Here is a 14,987-nt window from a genome sequence, read left to right as displayed (position 1 = left end):
TATTTTATACTGTGTTTCTGCATTTTTCATAATTGTTTTTCTGTAATTTAAATTTAAATTTGTCCGTATCCCTACTAACAAATTGAATCCTCGCTACCTACATAATAACAGGACAATATAAATGCATAATATAATATCTCCGTATAGTAATAAAAAGGTCAAGCGATTTTGATTTTGTTTAACCTTTTGTTTGTCGATTGAGGCCATTGACTTATGTAAATATACAATTTCAGAATCAATAGGGTATTATCATTATTTTTTTTAAAACTGAAAATAAGTTCTAAATTATTGCGACAGAGAAGGAAACATTTTTGAGAAGAGAATATGTAAGTCTAGGCATTTACAAGGCTTACGACCTGTCATTGACGGGTTTAAATGGCCACTTTTACACACTGTAATATTCACCATTCTGCCTATGATTAAACATCCACATTTCCTCAACTCTTCCATCTGCTGACTTTTGTGAAGTAAAGTAATATGTTTGCCTATATTTTAATTAAGCTTATCTGTATATTTTTTACCTTCTTCACTGTTTTATAATACTGTTTTATAAATTATAATAAAAGCCGATTTTTCCGGCACTGAACTTAACTAAAAAGAGCTGAAACCTTTGTGGATACGCGTGAAATTCGTTTGGCTGAAATATTTCACCTACTAGACGAAAATACTTTAAAAAATTTATACTTCTTCTTATACCAGTTAGTTTAATCGACAGTGATTTTAGTGCGTCCAAATATTTGTGGACATACTGGATTTCCTCCCTAGGGAGTTATTGAAATCTAAATTTATGCAATAAATCGACTTCGATTATTCGTTACATAAGCTTGTAATGACTTCATTATTTGTGAAAATTTAAATCGAACCCGAATCAAGAAAATCATCTAGTTCGTGTAATCAATGGTTAGGTTCTAAGTATTTTTAAATGCCATTACGTATGTATTAATATATTTTTAAGCTTTAAAAAAAAACATTTCGACAATTATTGACCTTTTATTCAATTTATATCCGGTTGTAAATAATGTCGTGATTCTTATAACTGTTTATAAATTACTAGAGTATTTTTACAAGTAGTTATTCACATCGCTAGTCTGAAAGATGGGGGATCTTCATCGTCTTATTTGGAGTCAACGAACCCAATTCCAATTTAGGAATAATATAAACATCTTGTTTATTTAAGCAAATGTCTGCTGTAATTATTGCCTTATTACCATTTTCATCACTCACGTAGTTTAACTGTATAGTGCATTTTACAAATATAGTTTTATGACGAACATTATTTTAAATGGGTACTTCTAAGCATTAATTTGGTGTGATTAGTTACTAGTATGAAATTTTAGTATGACATTTCTAGTATGAAACTTCTAGTATGAAAATTTCTAGTTATTAGCTACTAGTTAATAGTATAAAATTTTAGTATGAAATTTCTAGTCTGAAACTTCTAGTTTGAAAATTTCTAGTTATTAGTTACTTGTATGAAATTATTTTTTTTCCTTTATTAGAGCCTTTTACCAAAACATGATAACATCGGCCGAAAATAAGTTACTTTCATTTATAAGTTATAACAAGCATATAACCAACAAAATCAGAAATTACAAATTAAAATTAGTCGCTAAAATAAACTCCGTTTTTTCGTTCTTGAAAGTTAAAGAAATAAAGGTGAATATACACGCTGTACAGAAAGTACTTCGTTGATTTTTACGTCATTTACAAAAAAAAAATGTTTAGATTCGAGTGGAGAGTTTTTTCGTTGTTAGACTTTCGCCCTGCCACAACTTGATCCCCAGTTTCTAATAGTGAATTGTTTACATCTCGTTGAAAATGCCCTAAAAGATTTTATATTTAAATAAATCATACGACCGGGCTTGTGACTTATGACAATCTGTCATGGCCTGGTTCAAATGATCTCCCCCACTGCGTAGCACTCATCATTCTGCATCAGGTTTGAACATCTATGTATATTTCTTTGATATTTTGATATCTGTTGATTTTTACATTTCGAGGATCTCGGATTCCAGTATTTTTCCAGGATCATTTTACGAATCAATACAATTAGGTATATACCTAGCACGTCTCACTGAGCTGTTGTTTTTTTGTTTCAGACATTTCACACGCCGTCATTTGGCGATGAAGAGTTTGACCTTCCGCCGATCCACCTGCAGCCACACCAGCACCACGCCGGCTTGCAACATCATGCGCAGCACTTACAGCACTATCAGCATCACCAAGCACCCCAGGTACCTATCATTAAAGTGTACTAATTCATTGTAAATTTCATCACCATCACTTTCCTATCCGCACCCAGTGGTACATAGAGCAGCGAATTGGGACTCCAATTGCAGCGTATATTGATCATTTAAAAACAAAGGCAAACGCTTCATATCTATATCGGTGAAAATTCACTCCAAATCGAACCTGTAATCTCAGGCATGGTAGGAAAAAGCTCTTACCGGTAAACTACGGGGTGGACTTATCTCCACTCAACTTCCTTTTTCAGGATTTTTGCCTGACAGTGGAAATCGAGTCGAAAGCACGTCCTGTTGTTCTAGTTGTATTTCACACACAAAACCGTGTTCTGCATTCTGCCCAGACGCAGGGAAAATCATCGTGTATTTACTTATTTATTGATACCCGTACTGCAATCGAAACCATTCTCAGCTTATTCCGCAATACCTTAAGGATCAAACCTTGGTCCACTCCTCTTTACCATCTTCATAAATTATGTCGCGAAGTTTTTTAACTTCTCTTGATAACCTTCGCGGACTTGAAATTATTCCTTGAGATAGAAATCCCAGTCGACTGCTTGCGACTTCAGTCCGATTTAAACAATATCCTAGACTGTAGCAGTATCAACCAGATGCATTTCAATATTTCATAATGCGCAATTTTACTAGAGCATTGCGTTTCAACAATCAAGGATCTCAATTAAGGTCATATATGAACGCAGATTTACTTTTTGTGCTCACAGCGAGAGAACATGTGATATTGCACTGAAGATGTTGAGTTTTATTCTCCGAACCAGCAGAGTTTTTGAAAATCCCAATACACTCAGAATCCTGTAAAACTCGTTGTTTTGGACCAGGTTTAAGAGTGCCTTGGTGATAATAATATGGAGTCCACACAAGGCGAGATATTCTCTCGTGTTGCTTCCAAAATTTACAACACTATACCTCTTGATTTAAAGTTAAATACGAATAAACAGAAATTCAAATTATTTGTTAAAAAATAGCTTCTGGATTTGGGTCCCGAAAACTGCCTTGTGATGGTCACTAGACCAAACAGTAGTCTATTTTAACTTGGAATTATTGATGCATGTCTACTATTTATATTTTATGTTTATATCCATACAGTGTTATTTATTATATTATATTTATTTATTTATTATGTACTAGAGCATAATATAAAAATAATGTAAATGAAAGGCCTCGACTCGGGTTATGCCTAGTGAGGTGTTCATATAGAAAAGAAAAAATATAATGTTTTATGTGAAATAAATTAGTAAAAAAATGCATTTCTCTTGAGCATGCTTGGGACCAACAATTTGCAACTTAGAAGATATGGTTTCACACTGACTCATTTTTTCAGACTGTCGAGAGGTTTTATCAAGAACCCGGCCATTTTTAAAAGTATCAATTTTTTATGTTCTTTATGGTTATCTCCGACAGCGTCAGCACAGACTGTTTTACCTACCAACCAACCTGCCTCTGGTTATGTCGATTGGAAGAGCAGTCAAGTAACTGAACATCACTTGGGAGATCGGTATCTTTCACGACAGTGAAACTATGTTTAAGGGGCAAATACTCTCGCTATTATATAATGTCGAACCATCACTCAATGGTCCCTGATCTGACGTGTTGTCCCAATATAACAGCTTCAATATTTGATTTTATTTGTAATGTTATTTTGGTCAAATAAATTAATTTGAATTTGAATTTGATTTTTTTTTGACATATGAAAACCCCAATGTTGAATTAACGGAATATTATATTTATAGTACTAACTGTAATTTTACCGGCAACGAAAACATAATTTCTAATAATATTTGAATTTTATGGCATCGAACTGATAATTTTTAAGCATGGTGACGGTTAAATGAACTATTTTGCTTCTAAATCTTTTTATAACAATACTTTATTATCTACATATATTTTTTACCACGGAGTTTTCATGTTTTAATAATATTGTCTGCTATTGTCTTTTCACCAATTGGCACAAGATAGTAAAATAAATATTTAATATTTTTTCCATTCTGGTATAGCTCTTTTTAGATCAGATAATACAGACAAAACAAATTTGCTGGTTGGAATTAATGATACTATCAGTCCCACCTCATTCTCTTAAGACAGGTGTTTTATTTTATTATAATTTTGACTCCACAGATGGGAATGATCAACCCGGCGCAAGACGGTTTGCTGACTGACGGTCAGCCATCATACCAACAGCCGCTGTACCTTCAGCCACAAGACCATCCAATGCACAGGTGAATATCCTTCAGTTAAACGAGAGTTGTAATAAGTAGTATCAATTGATTTTGTTTACGACTGCTACTGGAACATATATATTAACAGAACGCGCTGATCAATTCATTTTAAGCTGTAGAGTAATAACAGCATGGCGTTTAATTTTATTAAAATTCACACATTATATTCCATTTGTAAGTAATCATTTCCTTAAATTGGACTACAAAAATGCTTCACAAAATGCTTATGGGCGTGGCACTACATCACAGCTAAATATTATGTTCCCTTCAAGGCAGTTTCTCGGGTAATAAATCTTATTTTATAAAAACTAATACTTTTATCTGAAAATCGCCTCGATTTAATTAATATTTATACTGTATTAAAGTTTTGTGTATATTTTAGGAATTTGATAACAATTTTTTTTAACTAATAAGTATTCATAAATCTACACATTATCTAATAAAAATTAAATTCATGAGCTTGGGGGGAACGCCTAATCCGCTGTTTGTCATGTTCGTAGTTTTGCTTATAATATTCCCCCGACTTCAATCGGCCGACCGTTCACGCATTGAAGTATCGCGCGCGCGCTTTTCAGCTCATATGGCAGCCCCCAGCAGCCGCCGGGGAACTACCTGATACAGCAGCAGCCAGGGGGACCTCGTCTCCTGGTCATGCAGCCTCCTCAGCAGCCTCCTCAGCAGCAACAACAGCAGCCCCCGCAACAGCAGCAACAGCAGCCGCAGCAACAGCAGCAGCAGCAGCCGCCGTATGGCAGGTCCCCGCCTCGTGGGCCTGGGCCACAAGATACTCACAACACTACCAGTGAAGATAGCGATGACAGCGCGCAACACCATGCCCCCATGGTAGGTGATTTTAAAGTTTTCATTCCTCGCTTTAAATATTATAATTATTAAAACGATACTGCCCTTTTATTGAAATGAAAAGTTTCTCTCAAATCACATTAATTCAAGTCATTTTCAATTTGGTTTTTTACATCACGAATCACGACTCCATTATAGAGTCATTGTTTTTAGTACATCATTTCTTTAAAGTTGTCGATCAGCCCTCTCCTATTCATCCAATTCCATTCCAGATGCACAGTCCTATCCCCAGACTCCTGGCCTAAATCATTATCCGGTAACTCCTGTCCCCAGTCCAGACTTAAGAACCAACACGGGCAGCGGCCGCCTGATACTGGAGGCGTTTACAATGTCTACAATAATTACTTATCCTTAAACTACCCTCGTGTGTCTGCAGAATGTCGCACACCTTACTAAGCGTTATTTTACTTATAAAATGCAAACGCTTCTAATTTAATTATCTTTTACTCACAATATGCGGCTGTTCAGTAGCGTTTTTTTTTATTTATTTTATCACCCGTGTCCAGGTGGCGTGTGTTGGTCTGGCTCGGTTGGTCATGTCAGTGTCGGTTCTTAAGCCCCGGCTCGGCGACTCCCGAGTAATCTAGCTAACTCCCGATCCCGACGGCGATCGCTCAGCTCACTAAACTCCGAGCCTCAACCGGACTGACGAACGCAACTTCGAAACGTGTCTCTACCTATACTCTTCTGTTTTTCATATCGAAGATCAGAAGAGAGTATCAACATGAATCGACGTTGCGTCCATTGATTCGGGGGATGCTCGCGGTCTTAACCTAGTAATGTGTACTTGCGCCATTTCCTGGCCGTGAATTATATCTTTTACTTTATTTCTGGTGGGTACGCTGCCCGGGGACGCGGAGAGCTTTTTACCGATACATTATTGCTCGGCGAGTCGACGACCGTTCCCCAAACAACAGCAACAGGTAACATGACCCACCAAGAGTGGCAACACCTCCCTGGGCGAGTTCCTCCTTTCTCGCGCGTCTCAATTGGTTGTGTCTACTGTATGTACATTGTACAGTCCTTCACCTCTAACAAATTTAAACGATTGATTATCCATTAGCTGGTAGCTAATATGCTCCAGAGACATGAGACAAATGGTATGGAGTCCCGCCCTCGGGGTGTTGCCCCGCTGCTGTACAGCCGCTTTCTTCTTCCGCGACTCTTCCCGGTGTTTGGCTTTAACTGGGTTCTTTTATTTGAATTATCGGTGATCATGATTATTGATTCTATTAACCGCCTGCTTATTGTTCTTTTCCGCTATCATATATTATATTTATTATTGTAACAAATCTCTCAGTCGGTGGTGCCTATGTGTTTATGGTTTCTTATTAACATCCTCCTTTTTATAGGTGTTTACGATACTTCCAACTAACTCTTCGTGATAAAATTAATAAAATGATGATAAACTTGATATACATTCTTTTCCATTTTTAAATGTTGGTCGTGATGTGGCGCATGTTTAGCAAAACGGTTTTTATTGCAGTTTTACTATTACAAAACTTAATATGTAACTAGGCATTTTTTGAAAAGTGCTTTTTTTTAACGATTTTTTAAAAGTATTTATTATGACCATAATATTCTTGCCAATATATATATATGTTTATCAAGTTCTTGCTTAACATCGTTTTGATAAATTTTCAAAAAACAGTAAATTAAGATTAAATACAAGCTATTTATAATTCAGAATTACCATTTTGCACTTTACTCTCCTCCGTCTTCTTGTATTGGAGATGTGGTCGGATGGGAATCGGCAATTTTTATTATTAGGTACTTAAAATGTTTTCACAGATTCTTTTGACGGTAAGTGAAAATTAATTCGGCATATCAACATCTATTTTGTGTCGCTACAGGGGGGCGCTGTGAAGCGACCGTCGCCTGAGCCGGCGGGGACGGAAACTATACAAGGTGGTCCGGTCGTCAAGCAACTCGCCAAGAAACCCAAAGTTCAAAAGAAAAAGAAGAAGAGGGATCCCAACGAACCTCAAAAGTGAGTACCTGGACGGAAAATATAACTACGCTGTAAATGATTTTGATGTGCTATATATTAAAAAATACATATCCAATATCTGTATTTCTAGGCCCGTATCAGCGTACGCACTCTTCTTCAGGGATACCCAAGCGGCCATCAAAGGACAAAACCCGAATGCAAGTTTTGGAGAAGTTTCAAAAATTGTAGCTTCAATGTGGGATGGGCTGGACTCGGAACACAAAAGCGTGAGTTTTATTTATCTTCTCTGTTCATTAACATGTTTTGTTACATACTACATAATATTATGTATTTATAGTGTGGTTTAGTCCTGTTTTCAATAAAATATATAAGTAATTATAAATCCTAAATATGTAGGTACCTACATATATAAATTCATTACGTGGCCGGATCACTGATCGGTAGTGGGACTGCAGGATCTTGTCTCTACCACTAATTGAAAATTCTTCTCCTATTGATTGTTTTTCGTAGAGGATACAATTTAATATCGAAACGAACGTTTAAATTATTACCTCCCCTTCATTAGACATTTATTAGTTACGTATTGTTAATGCAATATGTGAAAGGGGATGCTATATAATTCACGTTATGAGATATTTCATATTATGTAGATTTACTTTTTTGTATATTTTTTAAAAACTTTTTTGTATATATTTTTTTATTTTTTATAAACTGATATCAAATTTTACCTAGACGCCTTATTAACATTATTACTAGCGAAATATTATTAAGTACATTGCAAATATTTTATGAATTTACTGGGATTATTCAAATCCACGAAATTAATTTACTCAATATTCTAAAATATCGGTATTGTTTTTTTTATTTGCACTGCATAAAAATAGATTATACTTAAATGTGAATAATCAAAGTTTCAAAAGATTTATTTTATCGTAATTATAATTAAGGCCATGAATTTTGTCAATCCCACTGTTTTTCTAAAATTGTCTGCGTATGCACATATATTTTTAAGTACTTTTCTACAACAATATTAAAATAATAAATATATCGACTGGCAACACTAAACGGTCCTCTTAAAATAAATTTTTCAACTTCTGTTGTCAAACAAAACTTTAAGCTTTAGGTTTAAGAATTGAATACTGTCACATTTTAATAATTTCAATCAACCTTTTTATATTATTTCATGGTGATGAACTTATTTGTAACTGTATTTCTGTGTTGTTTATATCTTGGATTCGAAAGTTGTTTTTAATACATTGTGTTAACTTATACAGGTGTATAAACAAAAGACGGAAGCTGCCAAGAAGGAATACCTCAAAGCTCTGGCGGCTTATAGGGCCAGTCTCGTTTCTAAGGTAAATAATTCCCAACCATGTTTATGTAATCAAATATAGCAATTTCAACCGAATTAACTTACAAATAAACCTTGTATTATTTTAGGTTATGTTGTAAACAAATAATGTTCATTTTCATATAGGTACTATGTTTTTTTTAAATTTCTTTAATTAAATATTGGAATGGCGTCTTTACACTTTAGTTTATTATTTTTTAACTGACAATATTTTGCGTGTGTTATATTTTTTTCTTTGTAATTTACAATAGACATACCTTCATAAGTTACAAATATAAAATACATTATTACATTAACACAACAAAAAAAACCCCCAAAGGCGTGGCATTTTATTTTAAATATAAATATTTTTTCAAAAACTTACCGTATTCAATTCACTGTAGATTTTATCAAGAAATGGAGGTGAAAAACCTATTTTCAGAACGTAATATTATATTAAGGCATTAGGGAATATTAAAATCAATATTTAAAGAAGCGTATGTGATAAAAATATCACAAGCATAATTGATTTTGTATATAAGTCAAGTGTGTAGTGCCGTTAGCATAGCAGAGTGTATAAATGCTGGTGTGTTGTAGGGCGGAGGGGACCCTGAGGGAGGCGGGGGGCTGTACGGGGGCCCGGCGGGCGGCGCGGGCGCGTACGGCGCCTACCCCGCGCACTTCCCCGCGCCGGGCGGCTCGCCCCCTGCGCCCGCGCGCTCGCCGCTGCTGTCCCCGCCGCACCACATGTCCCTCATGGCCATGGGCCACATGGGGCCCCCGCACCACCACCACCAGTACATGCACCACACGCAGGTAACACGCCGCTATTACCTGCCTCACTCGCTATCGATAAACTATGTCACAATGGTTGCCTGCTAGTTTTTCGGATTTGATGAGTTCCAAATTAAATATACAAATTATCGATTTGAGTTCTGTAAATCCATTTTTCATTTGAAAATATATTGTTTTGTTTAATGTTTTATAAGATAATACGATTTTACTTAAGAAATACATATCAATTGGCAAAGTGGAAGGGCTATTTGATTTTAGTGCATGTATACATGTTAGTCAAATACGCCACTGGCTTCTATTAGATTGACTGTATAGTCACTCATAATGAAAAAAACATTCTATGATTATTAACTACAAAGTTAGCTACAGCTAACAGCATTACGACGGGTCGTATGTACTCAGGTCGAGAATTTCAAGCGCAAACCGAAATCGTTTGTTACATGTATATTGTTAAGCTAAAAACCAAACCAAAAGTTTCGAACCCTTTTGTTTTATGCAATAGAGATAAAGGTTCTCTTTAAGCACGAGCGAATCATCACTCTAAGATTGCCGCTGTCGATGTATAGGTAAAAAGTATAGAAAAAAAAACTAAATTAAGTGGGAAATACCGCACCAAAAAAGAGGCAACCTCTTGTGCTTGGTATGCGAATATTTTAAACAGCTTTTATAAATAACATACGTATTTGATCATCATTCTCTTTTCCACACCCAATGGTGCATTGGGAACTGCATTTGTAAACCAAATGCAATGTGTTTTGATCATCTGTTACATCAAGAAACAATGAAATATTGCAGTTTAAACAACCTTCAAAATCAATATTTCACGTCTTCCCCCAAAGAATCAAACCCAAAACCTCAGGAATGGTTGGCAAACGCACCAACCCACACAACAAGGATATTTGCCGAATTGTCCACATGATTTCCTTATTCGGGATATTTACCTAAAAGCTGACATCGAGTCAAAAACACTCGTCCAAGGTTTTGCTTCTATTTTACATACAGAACCGTGTATTTCATCTGCACAACACATAATTAGCTACGCAGAATTTTGTTAATTGAGTATAGCGTTACCCTTACTTGTAAAACTTATAAGTCCGAAAATGGTAAAAAATTATGCTGTTTTCTGTTAGGACTTCAAATAATCGATATGTGTGTAAAACTTGTATATTCATACTGTGTTTTATTGTTTAAAAAAATATATATCGAAAAAAAACTTCACTCATTCGCTACTGAAGTAAAAACTGTTTTCACTTTCCCCTGAACAAAAGTAAGTTTGGGACTTACGAGTTTTACAAGTTAGGCCGATGATATGTTGCATACAAAATGAACTTAAATGATGCGATTACGAATTATGATGCATTTTTATTAAAATTAACGACTCTGATTAGTGGAAGATTCCACCAATATGACTGTTTATGTTCTAAATTGTAATTTTTTTTTTTTTAACATGGGTTAGAATTAAAGGTGTAAAAACAATAAATGTGAAAAGGATGGTTATAAACGGGGTTCGAGGAAAAAGGAACCATAATAGAAAATAGATGTTTTCATGTCTAAACAATAGCTTGTTATATTCATATAGTGTTTTATTGTTTAAAAAACATGCAGGTATCAAAAATACTTATGTTAGTAATAGTAAAAATGTGTATTTCAATACGTTGAAAAAATCTGTCAACCACGGAGTACATATATAATTTATTTGTTTCGAATCGTATTTAGGGTGAGAAGTCTGCGGTTCGAAGCCCCCTTGACTACTATTTGCTTCACATTTGCTGTATCTACGTCTAGTCAAAAATGGGTTTCAAATTAAATTAATCATATGAATCCTGAAATCCATTTTTATTTATTTATGTACAACGGAGATATGCAAACAATATTGAGTGTACATGTAAGGCCAGGAAACTAACAATTGTTTTTTTGTTATTTCGCAGCAACCGCAAACAAATCAATTACAACCCATCAGCTCACCTCACCAATCCCCTCAACACCACGGGCCCCAGAGCCAACAGGGCCACGTCCAGCAGGGCCAGATGGGGCCTCACGGGGGGCAGCCGCAGCAGCAGATGGGGCAGCAGCAAATGGGACCACAGGGGCAGCAGCAAATGGGCCAACAGGGACCCCAGCAAATGGGACAACCGGGACCCCAGCAAATGGGCCAACAGGGACCCCAGCAAATGGGACAGCCGGGACCTCAGCAAATGGGACAACAGGGGCAGCAGCAGATGCAACAAGCGCAGCAGCAAATGGGCCAGCAGGGACAGCAGCAGATGCAACAACAGGGGCAGCAGCAGATGCAGCAGCAAGGGCAGCAGATGCAGCAGCAAGGGCAGCAGATGCAGCAGCAAGGGCAGCAGATGGGGCAAGGGCAGCAGATGGGGCAGATGATGAGCCCGCAAGGCCCCGGTGGGCCACCCATGGGCATGCCCTCGCACCAGTCCCCCCCTCACGGGGTGCAACACAATCAGCTCCAAATGATGACCTCACATCAACAACAGGTGACTATTTGCACCGATCTTATTTTAAGATAGAATTAAAAAAACATTAATATATCGGTTGTGATCCCGCGATGCTGTTATAGACTTGCAAATCAGAGGTCCAGGTTTGAACCCTACCCTACCACAACTTGATTTTAAATTTCTAACGCAGTTATTTATAGCTTTTAAAAAATACTCGTAAGATTTTAATATTTGTGTAAATAAAAAGAATGTAAATACTTCTCTTTATTTAAAAAAAATAATAGAAAATTGAATATGTTTAAGTAATTATTCATTATAATAATGAGGAAGTTCAGTGGTTTTTATAAATATTTTTATGTATCGTATTATCATCACTATGACTTTTTAAAGTTTTGTAATTTTAAAATTACTCCGCCGAGACACCACGAGCTGTCGTTGGTGAGTAATGCTGCCATTTAAAAGTAGAACCCCGTAGCTGTCAAAATACGTAAAGCGTTGAAAAAAGGATAACCTGGAAAGGGGGAATCTATCACAACACATAACAATGTAATGGTGACAATTACACAGCTTAAAGTAGTTCATCTTTATTAATATTTTAATGCATTTTCGAGAAACTTCACAGTACAATTAAATGCTCTAATTTTTAGCATGTGAAAAAACCTTTTTATATCCAATTTCCCGTAGTACTGAACTTCCTCATTATCTTATTACATTATGCAGCCAATAAAATTTATTGTGTGTAGTAAAAATAATGTAGTTTAACAAATTGCTCAATCTTACATGAAATGACTAACTACATATGTATATTGTTAATAGTGTTTTTGTTATATTACAAACAAAGATGTACTTGACAGTAGCTAACGTTCCATAGGATAATGATTATATGTTTCCAGCAATCCAGTGGCAATGGGGAAGGACGCACCACGGCCTGCATCCGGCACGGCTGCACTAACCCGGCTATAGCCAACAGCGAGTGGGAGGACGAGTACTGCTCCAACGAGTGCGTCGTGAGCCACTGCAGGTATGCGGGTCCCCTTCGCTGCTCCTAACTACTCGTTGCTCTCCACCAACACACTCACACTCACATCCGCTCTCTTTGCAGGGACGTGTTCAGCTCCTGGGTGGCGTCCAACAACAACCAGACCCAAACCTACTCGGCCGTCAAGTAGGCGGAACCGCGGGCCTCCGGATAATGTGAAAAGTGCATATTTATTACAAGAATAAACTCGATATTGCATTTCTTCTGTAAATAGAAATCATTGTTATAATCTTTTATCGTTTGATTGTTAGTTAGTTTGGATATATTTAGGAAACGCCCAGGTGAATCCACCCACCGAGGTGAGGAAGTTCTCCGGTTGCGAGAAGATGGTTTCTATTTTTATCAAAGTGTTTTAAGTATCGGAGACGGGCAGTGGAGGGCGCCGCGGGTAGCCCGAGAAAATGGCAATGTGAAGGAAGCAATACATTACATATAGGAGTAAGAATACGATAAGTTTAACTGTTGTACTAATTACTATAGTACAGTCAATATACATATTATATGAACACTGTTTTAGGATAACACAATTCTGTATTATAGCTAGAGGGGGGAGATATCGAGAGGGAAATATTCTGAGATGTCATCGTCGGAAATGATAACTGTATTTAAATTGTAATCAATATAAATAATTCTCCTTATAATGAAATACTGAACCCGTCGGTTTTGGATATTCACTTTATATTGTAAATACCATTATGAAGTATTATAATATATATCATCGCGAGAGATGCCATACGTAGTATCGGATATTGCTAGTAAATAGTAAGTCAGTAGACTTGGTAGCCTCCTACTGTCGCAGTTATTTGAGATTTATCTAATGTTAAAGAGGACTTTATTTTTATGGCGTATCGGGCGGACGTGCGTACGATATTACCCACACGGGTAGTACTCCACATACCTATACTAATAATCACTTTACTTGTAAATCTCATACACCCAATGGTAAGTATGAACCTCTAGTGTGTACGTATACTGTAATAGGCCATTATTAGATGAGACATAAGTAATAACTTCATGCATAGCATAGCTGAGTATGATGTATAAATATATTTATCATCTTTCACCTATAAATACTAGTTAGTCCATTGTATTACTCGTCACCAAATATGCGCAGGCTGCGACCGGCCCGTGGATTCAAGATTCACTTCTCTTCCCTGTCGGGTGACCCGAGTTGCGGCTGGCTGAATGTAACGGGCCATTGAATTTCTGGCCCTCAGACAGCCACCGAACAGTTCACTTCACATGTTGTATGTTGTAAAGAGATATTTATTACCCGTGTTTTATCCAATACTATTTAGTAAGCATTCCTATTGAATTGTTAATGGTCTTGAATCCACTTTAAATTTGTTTTAAGGTTTATGTTTTGACATGTCTGTTATGATTATTTACCTGTAAAGCGGTAGTGTGGTTTCTGAACATTATTGCAGAAATATATTGCGTTTTGTACCTGTGATTGTAATATATTATGACCAACCCAACCAATAAAGAAACCTGCTATCACTACCTAGTGACCACTTACATATAAAATCCATTTGGAAGACATTTATAATGTTTTAGATAGGAAAATGTCACTTCATGCTTATTATTATTACTTCAAAAATAAATTAAATACAATATGAAACTTTTATTACTTTCCTTTTATGTCACCCCACATATCTTCATATATCAAAATTCTTCCCCAAACATGGAATACTTATTTTTACATATTAGTCAGATATCTCCGAATTAAAACTTCCGAGTTATTGACAAAAGACATACATATTTAAATGGTCATCTAAAATCTAATGTCAATTTGAATTTTATTTTTTATCAACAGATGTTTAGTGATCGCATGCATTGGCAAAATGTCTGCTTTCTTTTCCTGTGTCCTATTCCTAAATGTCCTAATAATGATAATAGGAATTTATATGACCCGGGCAGTATTATATCACCATTTAATTATGTTGCAAGTTTTATGACATAATATTTTTTGCTTTTTGTAGTGAATGTGAATCAGATGAATTTTTTTTTTCATAAAACTGCAAAAACTTTTTTGGACCAGCCTGACTAATGAACTTTAATAAAGGATCAATACTTTTGTC

General features: G+C 36.0%; 1 protein-coding gene across 5 annotated transcripts in view; it reads left to right on the top strand.

Moving 5' to 3' along the window:
* Positions 1-14,527, top strand: part of LOC148279279 (uncharacterized) — a 108,251-nt gene extending 93,724 nt beyond the window's left edge. Inside the window, exons 3-13 of one of the 5 annotated variants that reach the window (XM_088230190.1) lie at positions 2,100-2,234; positions 4,377-4,477; positions 5,053-5,320; positions 6,184-6,261; positions 7,192-7,328; positions 7,420-7,555; positions 8,564-8,644; positions 9,217-9,435; positions 11,343-11,906; positions 12,761-12,888; positions 12,970-14,527. In XM_088230190.1, coding sequence (XP_088086316.1) covers positions 2,100-2,234; positions 4,377-4,477; positions 5,053-5,320; positions 6,184-6,261; positions 7,192-7,328; positions 7,420-7,555; positions 8,564-8,644; positions 9,217-9,435; positions 11,343-11,906; positions 12,761-12,888; positions 12,970-13,036 — 1,914 coding nt within the window. In that variant the 3' untranslated portion in view covers positions 13,037-14,527. Of the gene's footprint in view, positions 1-2,099; positions 2,235-4,376; positions 4,478-5,031; positions 5,321-6,183; positions 6,262-7,191; positions 7,329-7,419; positions 7,556-8,563; positions 8,645-9,216; positions 9,436-11,342; positions 11,907-12,760; positions 12,889-12,969 lie in introns of all 5 variants that reach the window. The other 4 variants (XM_088230189.1, XM_088230192.1, XM_088230191.1 and 1 more) reach the window with 4 other exon arrangements.
* Positions 14,528-14,987: the final 460 nt, after the last annotated feature.

The sequence above is a fragment of the Micrasema longulum genome, unplaced genomic scaffold (genome assembly GCF_059751315.1).
Source record: "Micrasema longulum isolate JH-2025_06_02 unplaced genomic scaffold, ASM5975131v1 h1tg000740l, whole genome shotgun sequence".
Lineage (NCBI taxonomy): Eukaryota > Metazoa > Arthropoda > Insecta > Trichoptera > Brachycentridae > Micrasema > Micrasema longulum.
This window is presented reverse-complemented; position numbering and strand designations above follow the sequence as displayed.